Source organism: Lissotriton helveticus, chromosome 1_1 (assembly GCF_964261635.1).
Source record: "Lissotriton helveticus chromosome 1_1, aLisHel1.1, whole genome shotgun sequence".
NCBI lineage: Eukaryota > Metazoa > Chordata > Amphibia > Caudata > Salamandridae > Lissotriton > Lissotriton helveticus.
The window spans coordinates 1,289,258,483-1,289,280,778 of record NC_136057.1 but is presented as its reverse complement, the minus strand read 5'-3'; the positions used below and the strand labels follow the sequence as shown (position 1 = coordinate 1,289,280,778).

The following is a 22,296-nucleotide window of genomic DNA, read 5'->3' as shown; positions in this document are numbered from 1 at the left end:
CCTATGCAGGAAAAATCCTTTCACTGGGAGGCGCCATTCCCAGCCTTTACTCCAAATAAATAAGGGAATTTATCAGATGACATCATATAAGTATGGATAATAACACATTGCTACGTTAAACTTTTATATACTACCTATTCATTAAGTATAAAAATGCTTTTGTGTTACTTTGTTCAGTGACAACTGAGTATCCAAAAATGCATTGGAACAAGGTTTTCACGCAATGTTAGGCAGCAACAAGTTGCTGCACTGAATGAGAGGGAGACAGCAGCACAGGGCCTTATCTACTAAGTAGCCACACTTGGAAGAAAGCACAAACCATAAGACATGTCAATTGGAAAGAAATAAACAATTGAGTCAAGACTGGGCTGAATTTGTCTCACTTAAGCTGTGGATATGTTTACGAGTTGTTACCTTCTAGAGGAAGAATCTGTGTGCCACTGTCAACTTTTACCACTGCATCTAAAGAAAAACCTCAAACATACAAAACTATCCTTTATTGCAAGCATCAAAGATATCAATTTGAATATCAAAAATACAATTCTAATTACAATTCATTAAGAAAGTTCACAAGCTGCTCTTTCTTTTGCAAATAAGAAAAGACAAAGTTTGACACCTACATCTAACGCCAGAAATAATCCTTTTACACATGGCAGCAGAGAGTAAGGAGTCTATGAATGAACATTTGTAAAATGTTGCATACGTAATATAAAAAAAATGTTAATGGCATTTCGGCTCAGTTATTAAACACACCTCTTCAAGACGTAAAACAAAGACATTAGCATCAAGTAACAGATTAATAACTAATCCACAGATCTGGAGAGTGAGCCAGAAATTTAAAAAAAACTATACTATTATCACAATTAAAAATGATATAGTCCGTGAAAAAAACATACAGTTTCTCCCAAATATTTAGCTAGTCTTGCAAGTGCAGGGGAGCCCAACAATAACGTTCTTACACAAAATGCTTTTAAAATAAAAGTCTCCTAAATTCAAATTAGGGGTGGAAATGGTCAAGTAGGAGGGTGAAGAAGGTGGAAATTGGGTAAAAGGAAGGAAGACTTAATAGCTAGGTATGTTTTATAAATAAAAAATGTTAGTGCAGACAACTGATTAATTACTGAGGAACAAAATGCTTTTGGAAAATTAAGATACTTAATGCACAAGATTAAAGCTAGTGAATATCCCAATGTATAACTACTTGGTCTACTCAGTAAGATGAAATCATATGATCCAACTTAGCACAAAAATTAAAATCATGGGAAATAGAATGAAAGATCTTCAAATATCAAAAGTCATGCAAGTCAAAAGCACCGTTATTGATATTAACCCATGTACAATTCTGCATATGGCTAGATGTGTCATTTGAATATCAACACTGATATACCAATGAGTTACATGAATATACAAATTCTAACAACAAAAGGAATAGTATGGATTGCTGTCCCTTTAAAAAAAGTCTCTGGCAGACCACTCCGGTACCTTATAAATTGCTATAAAACAATATAAGACCTATGGTTTGAAAGACTGACTCTGTCTAAATTGAGAAATCTCACTTCTTTAATTTCACCAACCCCAGGGATGGCATTTTTACCTAGGCTTGTTAAGTTAATAATGGCTCTTCTGAGACTGGTACTTCTAATGCCATTTCTCACGACAGCCTAGATGAGTGGATCCTGGCTCACTGGAAGTCGGCTGACCTTACCAACTCTTTACACCCAGTGTCATCCCACTGGAAATAATCTTGAAAACATTGACCCACCGACTTGTTTTAAAGCAGAGTGGAAAAAAGTAGAGCTGCATATAGGAAACCGCTAACATGCATTGTTGCTTTATTATGGACACTATGACTCGGTTTGTTGTCTTTCATCTGGATGGGCAGTTCACAAAATATACCCGTCCATCCTTGGTAACACTGGCACACAAATCTTTTCTTCATCAGCCTGATAGATTTCTCTCCTGGCTTCCCAGACACAAAGAATCGTGGACTTTTCCCAGCAGCCCGAGTATGGATCTTGAAGTCCTTGGGGTCTAGATGCAGGTAGGCCGCTGAGTCTTCATTCCTCCGGATGCATCGTCCATTCTTTTTGCAAAGTACTTTGCTGCAAAGCTTGGCTGCTGCAGTCACATTGATGACATAGTGTCCTAGCGGGCCATCAATGTACTTTTTCACTGTGTTGCAGCTCTCCTGGAGGAAGACAGAAATGGTCATCAGGCCATCCACAATGAAGTGAAGCATAAAACATAACTCAGTACTAACACAATTCTGGCTCCTGTCATCTTGTCATCTTGTAAGGTCAGCAGAATAGATAACACACGCCAGCACCCTTATATAAGATCATTGGTGCAGGTGGTGCTTCCATGACAATATTGTGGTTCACAAGAGCAGACAGTTATTGTTGTCCAGCAGTGCTCATGCAACATTCATATTCATGTATTACATGTAAAAATCCAACATCAAATTTATAATGATATGAAAAGTTGTTTAAAAGAATGAACCATGGCTTTACAAACAATCATATTAAACATCTATGTCTAATATAGGGACTTAAGGACTGGATCCATCCGAGATTTCCACATTATATATATTTATGTCACATAAATGTTAACCGCACTCACTTACAGGTCCCTGGTTATCCTAAATGTATGACATGGAACCAGGCTTCCAGGCCTATGTTGAACACAACTAACCTGCAGGAGTGTACAAAATGAAATATCTCAATTGAAATGCTAAATTAACAATTTCAGGATGGTGTAGCTATCTGTCTGACATGAGTTAATGTATTTTACAATGAATGTGATATTTATTTGGTTTTAATATGTTTTTATTAGACGGGTCCTTATTTCTGTTCATAAATAACTTCTTTATTTTAGTTTAGTTACTTTAATTACCTTTATGAGTATTTACTCTCTTCTTTTATTCCTTCCAATGAGCTTGAACTGCTGACCTGTCCTTCTTGAATTATCCATGGGCCTACTGGATTTACGTATGTCATTACAGGTAAGAAAAGATGCTAGGTGCCTTGCAGAAATGGGGCTTTAGTTAAAGGTTGGGGGCAGCCTGCTGTCACACGAGAGTGATGTAGATTGGCCGCCACCACCTAGGCGGTCGAATGCCCCTTCAAATTTCAAGATCTCTGCCTACCTGTCAGGCATCTTGCGTCCTTCAGAGGAGGCGCCGTGGCTTTGCTGAGAGGACGCCAGGCGACCGCAGCTCAGCAAAGGTTTTGTTTTTCAAAAGCAAACTCTCAGAGCGGGAGTTTGTTTTAGAAAATCCAAAACTAATGGCACTGACACCCTGGGAGTTTTCTTCCTTTGGTGTGATGGCCCATCTTTATTATTTACTGTGGGGCTGCTACGTTTTTCAGAATGCCTGCCCTAAATTGGTATTTAGAATGGCGGTCCACAGTGGAAACGGCGGTTTGTCTGACACTTGTGTTTAACTAACAGTTGGCTGACAGGGTACTCTGCCACGTTTGTACCCTGTCCATTAAAATGTAAATGAGGCTGTTAATTTCCCCAAAATAAGCCAAGAATTTTCAGGCATAATTCTTTCTATTTTGAGATGAAGACTCATGATCCAGGAAGTCTCACTCACATCTGGTACTCGTATTATGTATTTTCTCAGTTATTTAGAGGACCTAAAGCACATTTTTCTTGCCTCAAAAAGGCATTGGATCCCGGGGAATCATATTTATATGGCTTCAGCCTCAAAGCACAATCTACTGACACAATCAGTAAGTGCCATTGAATTTGTAAAAGTTGTTGATGCTTTCTTGATGCCTTTTTTTGACGCACTTGATTACAAAAATACAGATTACAAAATCTCCTTCCTGCCCTCACACATGAAAAGAAGAAAATCAGCATTTTAGAGATGAGGATACAAATAAAATAGCAATTTGTTACTTTGATGCTTTTAATTCCATTTACTCCACTCCAGTGCTTAATTTCTAAAAAAAAAAAGAAAAACATAAGTGCTAGGTGGCTCGTCAGGAGGCCACTTCCGCTTGCACCTCTGAATTCCACTGTCACTTCTGCCAATTACAGTGCCAACCAAACTACTAACCATCACTCTTGTACAAGTGAGACAATTCTGACTATTCTAGGCCCCCAAACGTATAAGAATGGCCCTGGTGGCAGGTATTAGTAATTTTTTGTATATATTGAATTTATAAACAACTGTTGTTGAGCTGGTCTCCAAATTCGACAAACAGCGCCACCATGTAGCAGACTGACATAAGTGCCGGTGTTGGCGATTAAGTGCCTGTGCTGAGCACCATAAAACCACCAGCTCAAACTAAGCACAGCTCCACTCTCAAAACATACCCCAAATATGCCTAATCCTGATTTAACATCGCTTTACCCAAGGTGCTCCAACTTTTAACAAGTTTCACGAAGGATTAACTTGCAGGTCACACTGATGCTCCTGTTTACAAATAACGTGCATCTTCACAAACTAGTTGCAGTAATTTGGGGATAAATTTGCTTCCTAGTGAGCTGAGCAAACCTAGCTGTGATTATAAACAGCAGTCTCTGATCCCTAGCAAAAAGTTTGTCTTGAAGTTCCAAGATGCCAAGACGGGCTGTTTTGTGGATAAGCGGTCTTCGATATTTGGTACTGACAATTGAAAAAAAGATTGCCAATAAGACTGTGGATAGGGATATGTCTAAAACATGTAAAGTTAATCTCCAATTTGACCATTCGATCAAGAGATACCCCTGAAGGGGTGATTTGTGTGTGTTATCAAATAAAAAAAATCACTTGGACATAATGACGTCAGTCTGAAGTAATAGCTTTAATTGTGCAAAGGAAGGTGGGCATAGTGTATACCAACCAGATACTAAGCAAGTATCTGGTCTTAATGTGCCAGCAGATGAAAACACTGGCACAAATGCTGTTTACATTTGCACCAGGACCACTGCCTGCTCCCTTCAAAGCTTCCAACAAACTTCCCATAGAGACGCTTCTCGTTTGCAAATGATGGAGCGAGGTGGAGAAACAAAATTTTTTATACCCCTCGTGAAGTCACACTTCCATAACCATAACTTGAACTAATGGAGTGATGTGTGAAATTAACCAACCTAGAATAAAAATTGCACCTACACAAGTACACGTGGGAAACTAATTTTGCTTATGTTGCAATCATTATTAACTAATTATGCGATTCTGTCGTGTCCTGAACTAATAAGCAGCTATTAAATAATCAAAAACGGCATAAATGTGCTCTTTGTTTACGTATTTGTGGCTGGAGGTTGGAGACAGGTGAGCATATCACGCATAAATGTAGCTTGGTTGCTAGGTAATAACTAACAGGGAAACCTTAGTATGGGGGGAGGTAAACAGAAAGGATATATTTCAATAATTAACATTTATTTGTGTTTGTTTCTATGATAGTTAACATTTTGGCTCGTGAGGCCTACTAAAACATGGAATCTCTCGATTACTGTGACAGTGAGAGATAATGCGCACACGCGGTGAAAACTGAGAATGAATGCGAGCTGCTTGTGCACGAACGAAAACAAGTTCAAAGACAGCATGCCCTGGAAGCCCAGATGACTGCCAAAAGAATGGACATATGAGTTACTGAACGTGGGAAAAGTCCATGGAGTTGCTAGTTGAGGATGTGACTAGGCCAAAGACTTTCTTAAACAAAGAGCTCTTTAAAATTCGGCTGATACAACGGAAATTGAATATTAGAATGATGAGGTGATGCTCATCCACCCATAAATTGTCCAATCAGAACTCGAGTTTATGCTGATAGTTACTTTTGTAGATAGATAAAGTTAGTGAAAACGGTATGAAAAGTGCTGATTTTACTTAAGAAAAAACTCTCTTCCAATTTCCTCTGGAGATGCTGACGGTATGCTGATTTTTCCTGAGATGTAAGACTTTGAATAATTTTCTATTTCCCTTTGAAGGAGGTCTGAGCTTTAGATGAGGTTATTAGTCAGGGAAGTTAGGAGAAAAAGTGAATTTTGGGAACTATCTGTCTCTTGCTAATATTTGTGTTCTGAAATCTAAATAATAATGTCTATTTTCGAACTTCTGAAATAAAAAATTAATATAACTGATTGAGATAAAACTTTTACTCTTTAAAGTTATCTTTTGAATAAAGAAATAAATAAAGCAAATAAACTGTTAGACATGCTAAATTTTGCTTTTAATAAAAATGGGATAAATGGAGAATTAAGCTGGTCTTGCATTTTCCTACACCTAATTTTTACTAGCAGATCCGTTGACCATAGCGGTGGTGTGTCTAAATAAATGTCCTGTCGATAGAAATTATGGTAAAACTCTTTAAACTGCAGGTGTAAATAGTATAAATATTTAGTTTTAATTTAGACACTCCGCTATGATACAGCAGCTCTCCTTTGAATTTCACAGATCCATGAAGTAGGATGAAAGTGTTTTGTGAGTAACTCACAGTGTTATGGGCCCCACTGCTGAGTAGATGTATGATTTGGTATTTCAGGGAAAGGTGACATGGTTTTAGAAATTATTTCCGGAGTAGCACTGCATCACAAAGCAGTTACCTTCTCCTTTGAGGTGGCAGTAACTGTTCAAAGATTTGCTACAGGAATTGTGGTACCCAACCACTGATACACTGCATACAGAATGGCAATTTGGAAGGAACACACATTTTGTTGCCCCTTCCAAATTGGATTCAGTATGAGTTGCAAACCCCATGTTACGAGTTTAGAAAACCTTTTCTGACTCGTAAAATGGGTTTTGTATCATAGAAAAAGACATTCTGCATCCGCAAACTCAGTGATTTGGTTTGGGATCGCAAACTCCTTTGGTATGACCCCAAAGTGAAGGAAAGACTAGTTAGTTTGGGGGTCTGCATAGAAATCATGCAGAGACTTAACATCAGTGTAGGAATAGCCAGAGATATGATAGACACCACATACCATGTGGAAACAGGGACAGAGAGAAGTAACAACCTTATGAGCCAGCATGATTGCCCAAAGAATAAATGGCAATGGAAAATGCTCCTGAGCTTCAGTCTTTCAGATAGGGTAGTGCTGCTGGCTGCAAGGAGGTTTGACAACTAGGAGTAATAGGCTTGTGCTCGGCATCTTCGTGCAAATAGGAGGTGAAACTCAGTGATGGTGGAGAACTGGGCAAATATGAGGAGGTGTCACTGCCAGGAAGGAAGTCTGAGATGCAGAAGTGAAACAGGGAGAAGAGATACACCAGAGATTAGGCAATAAAAGCAGGAGAAGTGGGAGCTAGGAAACTGGAATAATGGTATCACTATAAGTCATGAATGACACATGGAAAAGGACATCACATCTAACAGTCAATTTCTGAGTTAAGTCTAGATTACTTGTCTTGCCCAGTTTTCTTGTTAGCCTATTTGATGCGACTTTGCTTTATCCAATACTTCCCTCAGTAGCATATACTTTAAGCTTAAAACTTCAGTGCCGCCCTTTGCTGGATGAATGGTGTGTGGCAGAAAGTATAATGTGTCAGGCCCCAGAAGAGCGTACCCATTAGGAGAGTGCCCTGGATGCATGTCTCGTTAGGTGGCATTATAGGGCGTACACTCATGTGTAGACGGGACAACTTTAGGAATATCACCTAGCAAGAAGTAGATGGCTGTCTTGATGTGTCTATTAGTTAACACATACGATGCATGAGTCTAATTGTCTAGAAAGATGGAAAGGACTTTCTAAACTCTGGATAGAGACAGACTCCTAGCAGCAATAGTCAGCGCAAAAGAGTCTGCGATGAAGAGCATTGTCAGGAGAAGTTGGAGCTGAAGTTCTGCCAAACCAGGACCCCTGGCCCCCGCAGCCACCAGCCCTCCCGCCGGACCTACGCCACCACCGACCTCTACGCACTCAACGCCGGCAGACTCCCGGGCTGCTACCGAGCCAACCCGAGATGCACCCGCGGACCCTTCTGCTGCAACGCCTGCAAGTTCACCTGCATCCGGACCTGCACCACTCCAGCAGTGCCCAAGACCTCGACGAACATCAGCAACAGCCACCTGAATTGCATCCTGCTCAATACCCGCTCGGTCCACAGACACGCCGTCGAGCTCTGGAACCTGCTCGACACCACAGCCCCAGACGTCGCCTTCCTCACGGAAACCTGGATGAACGCCCCCTCAGCGCCCGATATCGCCATCGCCATCCCGGACGGCTTCAAGATCATCCGGAGGGACCGCGTCAACCAGACCGGAGGAGGCATTGCCATCATCCACAGGAACTCCATCCGCATCACGACCAACACCGACGACACCCTCGCACCTGCCGAGCACCTGCACTTCCAGATCCACATCAACCCCAGGACCACCCTCAGAGGCACCCTCATCTACAGACCCCCGGGACCACGCACACAATTCAGCGAGGACATCGCCGACTTCGTCAGCCCGCACGCCCTCCCCTCCGCTGACTACATCCTCCTCGGGGACCTCAACTTCCACCTGGAGAACAACAACGACCGCAACACCACCACCCTGCTGGACAACCTCGCCAACCTCGGACTCAAGCAACTGGTGACCACCCCCACCCACTACGCCGGACACACTCTCGACCCCGTCTTCTCCTCCAGCAAGGACATCGCCTTCAGCCACGCCACCGGACTCCACTGGACGGACCACAACTGCGTCCACTTCAGCTTCAAAAGGACCACGATCCACCACCACCAGCAACAGGTTGCACGCAGAAGCTGGAACAAGATCACAGCCGATCAACTCGCAACTTCCCTGAGCAGGAACCCACCCACCAGCGCAGCGAACCCCAGCCAAGCGGCCACCAACCTCACGATGTGGATCAGCGACTGCGCAGATGACCTCGCCCCTATGAGGACCCCGCCTAACAGACCCGGCAGCAAAAAAGCCCCATGGTTCACCGACGAACTCAAGAACTCGAAGAAGAACTGCAGAGCCCTTGAGAAAGCCTGGCGCAGAGAACCAACATCGGACAACATGACTACCCTCAAGCTCGCCACCCGAAAACACCACCAACTGATCCACACCGTCAAGAAAACTGCATTCAAGGAACGACTGGACAACAACGCACACAACAGCAAGGAACTCTTCAACATCGTCAAAGAGCTCTCCAACCCCAACGCCGGAAACAACGACATCACCCCTTCGCAAAACCTCTGCAACTCCCTCGCCTCATACTTCCACGACAAGATCACGGACATACACAACAGCTTCAGCACTCAACCGATGCTCGCCACGACCGACCCACCGCCCCCCACCACCACCCTCCGCGCCTGGACCCCGATCAGCACCGAAGACACCATGCGCACGATGAACACCATCCACTCCGGATCTCCGACAGACCCCTGCCCTCACCACGTCTTCAACAAGGCCGACGCTGTCATCGCACCCCACCTGCGGGACATCATCAACACCTCCTTCGACACCGCTACCTTCCCGGAGAGCTGGAAGCACGCCGAACTCAGCGCCCTTCTAAAGAAGCCATCAGCCGACCCCTCCGACCTCAAGAAATACCGACCCATCTCGCTGCTCCCGTTCCCTGCAAAAGTCATCGAGAAGACCGTCAACAAGCAGCTGGCCGCCTTCCTCGAGACGAACGGATCCCTCGACCTCTCGCAGTCTGGCTTCAGGACCAACCACAGCACCGAGACCGCCCTGATCGCAGCCACCGATGACATCCGAGCCCTGCTCGACAACGGAGAAACAGCGGCCCTCATCCTCCTAGACCTCTCCGCGGCCTTCGACACCGTCTGCCACCGTACCCTAGTACAGCGCCTCAGCAACGTCGGAATCCGGGAGAAGGCGCTGCAGTGGACCATCTCCTTCCTCGCCGGAAGGACACAGAGAGTCCTCCTCCCACCGTTCAGATCAGAAGCCACCAAAGTCATCTGCGGCGTTCCTCAAGGCTCCTCGCTCAGCCCAACCCTCTTCAACGTCTACATGAGTCCCCTCGCAGCCATCGCACGACAGTACAACCTCAACATCATCTCCTACGCCGACGACACCCAGCTGATCCTCTCCCTCACCAACGACCCCACCACCGCCAGAGCCAACCTACACGAAGGGATGAAGGAGGTAGCCGAATGGATGAAGAACAGCCGCCTGAAACTGAACTCGGACAAGACGGAAGTCCTCATCCTGGGATCCTCACCCTCCGCCTGGGACGACTCCTGGTGGCACCCCGCCCTGGGCAGCGCACCCAAACCAACAGACCACGCACGCAACCTGGGCTTCATCCTGGACTCATCCCTCTCCATGACCAGACAAGTCAACGCCGTCTCCTCGTCATGCTTCAACATCCAACGCATGCTACGCAAGATCTTCCGGTGGATCCCCACCGAGACCAGGAAGACGGTCACCCAGGCCCTTGTCACCAGCCGACTGGACTACGGCAACGCCCTCTTCGCCGGAACCACCGCCAAACTCCAGAAGAGACTCCAGCGGATCCAGAACGCCTCAGCAAGGCTCATCCTGGACATCCCCCATCGCAACCACATCTCCGGACACCTGCGAGACCTGCACTGGCTCCCGGTCAACAAGAGAATCACCTTCCGTCTCCTCACCCACACACACAAAGCCCTGCACAACCAAGGACCAGGATACCTCAACAGCCGCCTCAATTTCTACGCTCCCAAACGCCAGCTCCGATCGACCGGACACGCTCTCGCCGCCGTCCCCCGCATCCGAAGAGTCACCACAGGGGGAAGGTCCTTCTCCTACCTCGCCGCCAAGACCTGGAACTCCCTCCCGACCCACCTCCGCCTGACCCAGGACCACCTCGCCTTCAGGAAGCAGCTCAAGACCTGGCTGTTCGAGCAGTAGCGGACCCCCCCTCCCCAAGCGCCTTGAGACCCTCCGGGTGAGTAGCGCGCTATACAAATGCTTTGATTGATTGATTGATTGAAAAGAGTATTTCACTGAAGAGAGCTGCCAAAGACACGGATCTGGGTGAGGATACTTTACATCCAAGTGATCAATGGGCTTCTTTGAGAAGCTGGCTGGAGAATTTGCCCCTGGAAGATCTTCGTCCATCAACGTTGTAGGATTATAGTGGCCAACCAACCCTCTAGGTCTGTCACAGCATGCTATCCCTTGGAGGAACGGGGAGAAAATCTGTCCAGAAGAGACTCATAGCAAACCAAGCTAAATGATCTTGGCTGAGATTCCCAGTAAACCAAGTCAATTTAATCAAACTCAGAAAAAGGGAAGGGGGGAACATCCCCAAATTCCTCCTGAGGCCCAGACCCATGTTGTTCACACGCTTCCATCAGATGCTTAGATGATCATGCTTGATCTAGTTGCTATAGGCCGCCTGAAGAGAAACAGAGTTCTGTGCTGAGAGGCTTTAGCAAGATATACCATTGTCCAACAAGCAAAGCAAATCCTCTATGCAAGATATCCCGGTGCACAATCTGGTCGACCCTATCCCCTATGAAAGGCAGTTAGGGTCTGTTTGAGAGAGATATTTGTGTGATCGCCTGTAAGAATGTTTACGCGAAGGGGCTTGGATTATATTTGTAAGGACCAAATGGGACAAAGAATTAACACTTTTGGATAATGTGGAAACTAAACATAAGAAGAAGGACGGTGCACCAGGATGAAGTTGGAAAATTCTGGTTGTATTCCAAAATATATTTTTTATTGAATTTACAATTTAAAATGTGGACATCAGCCAACGCGTTTTGTTCCAAATGGAACTTCGTCAGGGCTGAAAAATGTGAACAAATAAAAACACACTAAGTACACCTGCCATATAAAACAACAAATAAACATGTCTAGACAACATATATAAGGTAAGCATATAACACACCTAGATTCATTACATTAAAAGAACGGCAAAAGCAACAAGAATCAAAGGAAATCCGTAAAACAATCAGCAAGAAAAACAATAAGACAAAAGTCCAGTCTCATGTTGTGTATATGTATTAAAAACACCTATAAATATTACTCCAAAGTAACAACAATCATGGTCTAACAAGAAATTATAAAATCGTCATGTATATTCGTACCAAAATTAGGGTACCTGACACAACAGAGAAAAGAGAAAAAGACACTGGATATATAAATATATAATACATCACATACATATGCATAAACAGGAACGGTTTTCTAATCCAAATCATACCGTATTTTTGGTAGAAAAATCAAAATACGCTTTTATCACAAACACTAAATTTTTTAAGACCGTGAAAGAGGAGAGTGCGGAGATTCCAGAGAACACCACGCGTGTGTAGCAAAAAAGAACCGTGTTACATAACAAGACCGGTATAAAAAGGAAGGAAGAAAAGGGGAAAAAGTTGAAAATAAAACTAAAAAGATAATGAAAAAAGATAATGTAAAAATGTATGCGAAAATGGAGGAACCAATGAAAAAGGATTTATACTCCTCGAAACGCGTTGGCTGATTTCCAAATTTTAAATTGAAAATTTAATAAAGAATATATTTTGGAATACAACCGGAATTTTCTGACTTCATCCTGGTGCACTGTCCTTCTTCTTATGAATCTAATTATCTGGTTTCCAGAGGAGTAAAAGTGTGGCGTACTCTGGATGTGTTTGCACAGACTTTTTATGAACTTGTTTACTTGAGAAACGAAGGTGCTGAGCCTTTGGTCAGCCGCATTTTGCTTTTCTAATTGTGGAAACTAAACATGTCTACTATGTATTTTACTACAACAAATTCCAAGCCATTCAAGGACAGGAACTCTGTGGTTATTGCCCATATGATAGGTTTTTGTCTTTAATACAAGGAGCAGGTCTTTTAAGTAATCCACTTTTAGTTTCCACAAAGTAGACAGGGTGAAGGGGTGTGCACACTCTACGGGATACAACACTATCGTTTCCAGAATGCAGGTACTGAAAATCCTCCATGTTTACTGGTACAGGTTATGTTGTCCATGATTCTGAAATGCCCCGAGTGGCATTTCCGTGGAAGAAGGCCAAGGTGTGCCAAAGGTTATAAATACAATATAGCAGTGTTAGCAGGTAAAAAACCGTCCCAAGGTCTCCAGCATTTCACCCTCCAAATACTTTCCTGCTGGCAGCTGTTTGTGTAACCCAGTTGGAAACAAAGTAGTGGACCTCCTAGACAGGCTGAGGGATTTCTGCATACTGTGTAGCTGACCACCTGCTTGGGTGGGACGGATTGATGCCCAACGGTGGAGGATCTTACTGCATCCCCTATGAGGTGTGCGTGGCTTATTCAAGTCTTACATCCTCAAAGTTTTGTAGGGGCTCACTGCTCTTTTCGTAATGTTTCAAATCAGCCACCATGCACATCCATGCTCCTCCTCCATTAATCCACGTCATGGAATTGGGAACTCTAACCTCTGAGGGCCAACCTTCGAATTTGCACTCCATGTTTTACTTGCTTCAATATTGCCGTTTTCTCAAACCCACAAAATACTCACTTTATTTGCTACTGTGTGTTTGCTACGTTGAATGATTGAATGAATGAAACATATACTTGTAAAGTGCGCTGCCACTCCCACAGGAGCATCCTGTCGCTAAGCGGTGAAGAATGTGACTATGTGAACTCAGTGGATTCTCGGGGGATGTGCATCAGAGAATAAGAGAAAAACAAGGGACATCAGACATGCCAAAAAGCCATCTTGTGAGCTGCCGCTTGATAATACCTTCTGATTCGATAAATCTCAACTCCCTAGGAAGCTAGTTCCAAGCCTTTGCACCCAGAAATGTAAAGGATTTTCCTCCTCGTGTTTTCAGTCCATACAAGAAGGGGTTTGAGCAGATTGGCTTGTGAGGACCTAAGAGTCCATGTCTTAGAGTAGTGAGTCACTCTGGAAGTTAGGTATTTTGGCACCAGTGCTGTAAAGGTTCTGAAGATTAATAAAATAATTTAAAAAAGAACCCATTTGTGCACTGGCAGCCAATGGAGTACTTTCAGGGCAGCTGAGGCTGAGGCAGAAGCCTGTCGGGGGAGTTTGGGTACCGATCTGGCCACCGCGTGTTGCAGCACCTGTAATTTCTGCAGATTTTGTTTAGATACATCTGCATACACACTATTGCAGTAGTCCAGTCTTGCTGTTATCAGTGCAAAGGCTACTGGTTTTCTGTCCGACAGTGGCAGATTTTCAAGGAGTTTTTCCAGTGATTTTATGAGGCTGAAACTCGTTCCAGCTACTGCCATAGCTTGTGGGCGAAAGGACAGAGTGGCGTCCAATTTGACCCCTTAGGTTCTTTACGACCTCAACTGCAGGAGGTGGTGGCATTTGGCCACCATAGGGCCAGGTGAGAGGAATTGGACTTCCAGAGGAGTATAATCTCTATTTTGTTGGCGTTGCAATTGAGATGATTTGCGTGCATCCACCTAAGGCTAGATGTAGGTAATTGACATTTTCCGATTCGAAAATACCGAATTTTACCAATTCGGTATTTTCGAATCGGTAAATGCTATGTAGATAATTTTTTGGTAAAAAATACTGAATCGTTAAGATTCGGTATTTACTGAATCGACAATTACCGATTCGGTATTTGCCATTCATTCCTATGGGCCTGGAGGCCCATAGGAATGAATGTCAATTACCGAATCGGTAATTGCCGATTCGGTAAAATTGGGAAAAAGTCAAGTGTGGCAGGGTGTCACTTTGACACCCTGTTGCACCCTTGATTAGTGCTTGTGTGCACATGTGGCACACATACATGCCCTAAGGGCATGCATGTCTGTCACATGGCACAGGTGTAAATGCACAGATTTGCATTTACATAAGAATTCGTTATTTACCACCAACTAATAGTTGGTGGTAAATAACGAATCCTGAAAGCCCAGAAGCACTCTTTGAAGTGCTTCCTACATTTCATTTACCGATTCGGCGAATACCGGATCGGTAAATGATGATTCGGTAAATACTGAATCGGTAAATACCGGTTCGTTATTTACCGAATCGGTAAATGTGCCTCCTACATAGGAAAAGTCTATTACCGGTCGGTAACGGCCGATTTCGGCCGTTACCGACCGGTAATAGCCTTCCTACATCTGGCCCCAAATGACTTCGGTTAAGCTGTTTTTGAAGTTGATCTCAGAACCAATAGAGTCTTTGTCCAACAAAGGCACATTTACTCCACATATGAGAATAAGAACATTTTCTGACATTCTGTCTACCTCTGTGACCTTTCCTCCCATTGCGTTTCCTTGGCAGTTCCTTAGACACTCATTTAGCATTTGAAAATGCATTGATTTTGCTGTGACTCCTCTTGCTCCACCTGCGTTTTATGGGCATTTATAGCTTCAGCCTATGCAAGTTCAGCGCGTGTATCCATGTATGCATGTGTATTTTGAGAAGCTTGATCTTTGTGCAGCTGGAGCTTTTAGCACAAAAGCAAAATGCAATATATTTCTGAGATGAACAAATATCCTTTAGTGAATCAAAGCCAGAATGTCCACATGGCCATTTGGAATGAGAGTGTGGATCTTATGCCAGCGCACTACTGCAGGCAGAACTCGCATTAAAAAGTGCAGAATGACTTTAATGGGATTAGCTAGCATGTTTATTCTAGGGATAGCTAAGACAAGTGTATGTAAACAGCGGAAAGCATTAGCATGTTTTACTGCTTTGATTGTGATTGGTCATGTTATGTTATGTTATGTTATGTTATGTTATGTTATGTAATGTTATGTTATGTTATGTTATGTTATGTTATGTTAAGTTAAAACAACTTGGTAAAGCGCACATATACCAAAAAAGGTGTCTTGGCGCTGACTGCTCCTGGTACGGTAAAAAAGAATAATGTTGAAAAACCAGGTGTTTAATAGTTTACTTAAAGCAATAAGAGTGGGAAGGGCTCTGATCTGAGGAGGAAATGTGTTCCATAACTTTGCAGTAGCAACCACAAAGCTTCTGTCACCCCAGTTGGTTCTATAGGTCCTGGGGATGGTTAGCAGGTGTGCCCCAAAGGAGCGCAAGGATCTGCTGGGTGTGTAGATCTTCAAGGAGTTCTTCAGAAACTCCATCCCTGTGTTGTGAATCGCCCTATATGCAATGCACAGCACCTTAAATGTTATTCTGCTTCTAATTGGCAGGCAGTGGAGTTGTCTCATAACTTTAGAAACAGAGTTAAATTTAGGGGTGCCGAGAAAGCATCCTAGCAGCTGCATTCTGCACCATCTGTAGTTTCTTTGAAACCGATTCTTGGGCATTGATCAATAAACTGTTACAATAATCCACTTTTGACAAAAACAAAAGTGGAAATTATTGTCCTCCTAGCTTCAACTGGAATAAAAGGGAACGGTTTCTTTACCATTCTAAGAATATAAAAGCCGGAATAGACCAAAGACATAACCTGGAATTTATAACTCACCTTGTCAACTAAGATGACACCCAAATGTTTTGCCTTGGTCACTGGGTCGGGAGAAGGTCTTAGTTTTTCTGCCCACCAGCAGGAGGACCAGGCAGGGGATAAGTTTCCAAAACCAGTCACCTCAGTTTTTGTGGAATTCAATTTGAGGTAATGTCTGGACATCCATTAGCAGATTGCTAGCAAGCCATCGTGAAAGTTGACTGAGACATATGCCCCATTTTTGTAGATGGAGAGAACAATTGGGGTATTAGAAAAGCTTTCCGGTAGATCGATGTTTGTATCAGACAGGCTTATGGCAGAGAAGGAAGCCTTAAAGCATGCTTTATTGATTAAATATTAAGAGTGTGGATAGTGAGGTATAGGTGAAGCCAGGATAACAGCTCAGATGTTGAAAAACATAGAGGTCTAATGACATTGCAGAGGGCAGAAACCAGTGTAGGTGGGTGTCGGGTGGTGATTGTGTTGTGCCTTTCGCACATCAGCAAGCCCACGGTCAAGACTTGCCAACAGGTACAGAAGATACAGCAACAAAGGTGTTCAGCGATTCATAGACACTAGGGTATAGGGGAATATCACAGTTCCGTAGAGCATCTTTGATTATTTGTTGTGCAATTATGTTGCAACAGAGGGTAAATAGGAAGTTACGTCTGGTAGACCTTCATGCTAGAGAAGGCACTAGAAGGTAGACTTTATTAAAAGAGAAGGGGGTGGTGTAAGAGTAACAAGAGGAGTGTCGCTGGTTCCTGGCCAGGTGGCATAGCGTTATGATATGACTGCTTCATATACACCTCAGGTTCTATGCTCAGGATGCGCAGGGTCAGAAAGCTAGCCCCTGCAGTGAGGGTGGGCGGATCCTTTAGGAGCCCCTCAACTTATGAGGGGGCCCCCCATTTAACACGGGACATAACATAGGCTGCTCCGTCACCGGGGGACCCCTAATGCTCCATGGGGCCCTCAATCCATGAATGGGGGCCACATCCAGCCAATACATGACTAATTAATATCTGTGAGATATGGGTGGCTCTGGGACACCTCATCACATTCCGCAGGGAAACCACAATATTTTGCTTTACTCCACTTTATTCAGCCCAAGGACAACCAAACTGTGAGGGATGGGAGCCTCAGAGGCGCCTGATCGCATTCTGCAGATGGACCCCATCATTTTGCGTTACGTCACTAAGGGTGAGTGACAACGTCTTTCATGCTCTTGTTTGGATTTGGAAAGAAACAAATGAAAGAGGTTATTCTGTATAAAATGTACATGTGTTACTATTACTAACCAGAGAGACTTCGTTTTGACGTTGATGCCCAGTGCATGTTACAGACTATAACAAGACAGCAAGTGTTATTTTCTCTCAGAAAATGATATTTACAATAAAATAATGTTTTTTCTTCTTTTTTTGTCTTACCGGAGAGCTGGCATACTGGATGCTCCCCCAGAGCACCACCCCGGCGGCCCCCAGCGCCGCGCTCTCGCCGATGGTATTGATCAGGTCAGCCTGCAAGTGAGAAAGATGGAATCAATCATTTATTTCAAAACGCTGCTTCTTTGTGCCCATCACATCGAAAATGTTTTTCTCACATACATTAAAATTCTTAAGAAGAGGAAATACTGCAGGGATGTTATATCAAAGAGGCCTTGGGCTCCTAGAACGGACACATTTGTGGTTCAGTTTTTGAATTGGAAGCTTAAATTCTCACAGGCAGCCAGAGCTACCCCCACCCCCTAATCAATTCATCCATGAAAGTGACACTGATGGACCGTATTAGAATGTTTTTGCAAGTTTATGCATGATTTGTTGTGGCAGCGAAATAATGCTCTCATGTACTGTGCCAAATCTTGAAGTACTGGGATATTACATGAATTTCTATTGCGTAGTGCCAAAAAAGCGCAGAAATACGTAGGGAACGCAAAACTGTAACATTCATACCAAAAGTAATGCTTATGACCTCACCCTTAATAAAGCAGATGCTGTTAAAAAAAGTGACATTCATTTTATAAAAGAGATTACAGCTTCTTGTGTTATTTAATTATTGAACCAATAGATACATATGATTATTTAAGGTTTAATACAAGTTAGTAACATTAAAATACATTCACAAAGCGGGATATGTTTCCATTCACAGAATGTCCCACATACTTTTAAAAGTGGAAGCACAACCCTTTTGTATCCGAGCCATGGAGTTTCGGTCATCAGCACTTCTCCCATTTTCCACAAGAGCAGTTCAAACATGAATGACAAAATATCCTAGTTTGCAAATGTTTTCTATATAATCATGGCTTTGCCACAAAATACAACATCTGCTGTATAATCTGACAATTTTAAATAATAAATTGTAGCTTAACCGGATCAAAGGTTACTAAAAAAGGTGACTTGTGTTGCTGCGAAGTGGACAGCCCTCTGCAAAGGTTGACTGATCACCTTTCTCAATGCTGCATTTGCATGTTAAACTGGTTCTAATAAGGCAAAATCTTTTTTGAGAGTCTTAGCATGTGTAAACATGTCAAAATAAAGTATCAGAAAATATACTGCATTACTACAGCCTTTTTTTGCTACATAATTTAGTCAACACTGCTGTGTCATTTTTTCCTCCTTTGATGCATAACTCTAGACCTCAACAGGGTCAATAGCTATGAGAAAATTCAAAAGGTGAAGTTGATGTTTGGGAAGGGAGCGTCAATCAAGGCTAAAATAATGAAATTAGTTGGAGGCACATATATCGGCCATCACAAATAAAGGGGGACAGAATGACTCCCCTCCATTAAGACTCCCCTCCATTAATACAAGCAGAACCTGCCTACTGCTGGAAATTACAGGTCTAATGAAATTGGCAGCTAGTACAATACACAGGGCAGGTGGAAGGATCAAAAACCTGTCAGCTGGCCTTTGGAGTATGAATGAGTGAAAAAAGGATCGGAGACGAATAAGTTGAAGGGTTATGCTGGAAAGAAACAGGGATTGTGGCCCCAGGCCCAAGCCGGCCGCGGACGGGTGCAGACGTGCTTGCCTTTTACGTGCCCGCTTCGGCATCAGTTAAGTACAGTGGTGGCCTTGAACAGTAGACCGCACAACCACCAGAAATGCTGGAAGTGAAAGAAAGCGGCCTGAGTGTCGTCGCAATCCCTCTGCTCAAACAGCACACAGCCGCGGCAGAAAAGGGCGAGACACACGTCAGGCTAGAGGTCACCAGTCAGGCGGGTGAAGGACTCAAGAGCAGAAAGGGTGTGAGCGCTGAGAACCCACTAAGTTACCCAGTAAGTTATACAAACACACAAAGAACTGGCAAATAGTACCAACTGAGCGTAAACGATTAAAAGGCTGTTGTGAGGACAATTAAAATATGTTAATGTGGGATCGGCAACAGACGTACTGATGTCATCCAATCTTGTATAATCTTGTGAAATATGCCCTATGCAGGATTTTAAGTTGGACAAAACAAAAGCCTGCTCTAACGCCAACTCCCTTAGGTAATGCCATGCCTCTGACCAATCTAATTAAGATCAATAGGGTCACCCTGTATCCCTAAGAAACTGGGTTAAAATTTATAAAACTACAAGTGGTTCCGTTGGGTAAGTACCATGGGGTACTGGTTCAGAAATAATCAGGTTCTGAACCAGTACCCCGTGGTAATTAGCCAACGGAACCACTTGTAGCTTTATATCTGACCACCCTGGGTTAGACACTGGCTATATGCAAATCAGCTCTGACCCTGTGCCTCATGGGAACAGTCCAGTCCGAACTACCAAGCCATGTCTTTCCCAGACCGGAATCAAGCATCCAAGGACCGGTTTCTGGCTATCAGCCTTCATCAGCCTGGATAGCTTGACTCCAGTGGTGTGGAGAGCCTGGGACTCACGTCTGAGCATACCCAGCCCACTCGGGGTGAAAATTGCAAAAAACACAGTTGATGGACAGAATGTAGAACAATGTCATACATTCACCCCAGTACAGAGATCTGGGCCTAAATCCATCGTTTTTTTGCACTCCACACCACCCTGGGTTAGACACTGGCTATATGCAAATCAGCTCTGACCCTGTGCCTCATGGGAACAGTCCAGTCCGAACTACCAAGCCATGTCTTTCCCAGACCGGAATCAAGCATCCAAGGACCGGTTTCTGGCTATCAGCCTTCATCAGCCTGGATAGCTTGACTCCAGTGGTGTGGAGAGCCTGGGACTCACGTCTGAGCATACCCAGCCCACTCGGGGTGAAAATTGCAAAAAACACAGTTGATGGACAGAATGTAGAACAATGTCATACATTCACCCCAGTACAGAGATCTGGGCCTAAATCCATCGTTTTTTTGCACTCCACACCACCCTGGGTTAGACACTGGCTATATGCAAATCAGCTCTGACCCTGTGCCTCATGGGAACAGTCCAGTCCGAACTACCAAGCCATGTCTTTCCCAGACTGGAATCAAGCATCCAAGGACCAATAGCCAGTGTCTAACCCAGGGTGGTGTGGAGTGCAAAAAAACGATGGATTTAGGCCCAGATCCTTGTACTGGGGTGAATGTATGACATTGTTCTACATTCTGTCCATCAACTGTGTTTTTTGCAATTGTCTACCTGGAGAAGCATTGTAGTAGATGACCTTGTGAAGCAGAACTGAGGTGTAAAGGCAGTGCTTAATTTAAGCCAGTGGCTGCCGGTGAAGCACACTGGCACTCTTTTTTGGGATTGGCACTTATCTTTCCTCAATAAACTTTGATCCCGAGCAAAAGAGAGAAAAACACAAAACGGAGAAGAAGGAGGAAGAGAAAGGTGGAAAAACAGTCACAAAGAGAGAAAGAAGAGATAAAAAAAGATTCTGAATGAAAGAGATATAGAGGCATTAAGGGCCCGATGTAGGTAATTTTATTTTACCACTTCTTAAATACCGAATGATACCGAATCGGTATTTAAGAAGTGGTAAAATAGAGGGGGGGGGATGTAGGTAATACAGACTCGGTAAATACCGAATCGGTAAGATTTGGTATTTACCGATTCTGTAAATACCGATTCGGTAATGCCCATTGATTCCTATTGGCATTGAAGCCCATAGGAATCAATGGGCATTACCGAATCAGTATTTACAGAATCGGTAAATACCGATTTTAGCAAGGGTGCAGGGGGTGTCACTTTGACACCCTCTAGCACCCCAAATACAGGCATGTGTGCCATGTGGCACACAGACATGCCCTAAGGGCATGTCTGTCTGTCACATGGCATAGGTGTGCATGCACACATGTGCATGCACACCCGGTTCCGGTATTTACCCACCCAATTGGATTGGGTGGTAAAATACCGAATCTGAAAGGCCTGTAAATCAGAAATTTTCCGAATCGGAAAAATTACCGATTCGGTATTTTACAGATTCGGTAAATTGACCTAATCGGTAAATTTACCGAATCTGTAAAATATAGCCCCCTACATCTCAATCACCAAATACCGGTCGGTAACGGCCGAATTCGGCCATTACCGACCGGTATTTGGTGACCTACATCGGGCCCTAAGTGGGTTAAAGTGGCATGAGGTGGAATTAAGACTATGTAGCCTTGGTATTCAGCACCCTGACCTCCAATAGTTCCGGCCAAGGGCTCCTGAACAAAACCTCTGGACTGACTGTTGTGCCGCTACGATAGCCACTATCCCACCTGCCATCTCTTACTGATCACTCCTTGATAGGGTGAGTTGGGCTGCTCCCTCTGTTCAGGAGTGCCAGCAGGCCACCGTCTTCCCTAAATAAACTCACATCTTTGTGGCTAGCATGCCTGAGCAGTCTCCTTCTTCATCGCTGCTCTCCCTGGGAGGTCTTCACTATGAGACATGCTATGCGCCTCCATCAGCACGGCTTCTCTTCTTCCCATGGTCACTCATTAAAGATCTCTAAGTGGATAATATTGAACGCAATCCAATATGTCTATATTACAGATCCCTAAGGAGACTTACCCTAATATAATATGGAAGGAAGTATTTTCCTGAAGTACATTCCTGTTTCTTGTCTATATAAGGAGGAAATCTTATCTACTTT

General features: G+C 43.8%; 1 protein-coding gene across 2 annotated transcripts in view; it reads right to left on the bottom strand.

The window, feature by feature from the left end:
• Nucleotides 1-482: 482 nt before the first annotated feature.
• The window catches only part of LOC144772684 (hyaluronidase-4-like), a 106,151-nt gene continuing 84,337 nt past the window's right edge, over nt 483-22,296 (bottom strand). For both annotated transcript variants that reach the window (XM_078657153.1, XM_078657162.1), the window contains exons 3-4: nt 17,689-17,778; nt 483-2,188 (exon numbers count right to left, since the gene is read on the bottom strand). In XM_078657153.1, the coding sequence (XP_078513279.1) occupies nt 1,772-2,188; nt 17,689-17,778 (507 nt within the window). In that variant the 3' untranslated portion in view covers nt 483-1,771. The remainder of the gene's footprint in view (nt 2,189-17,688; nt 17,779-22,296) is intronic.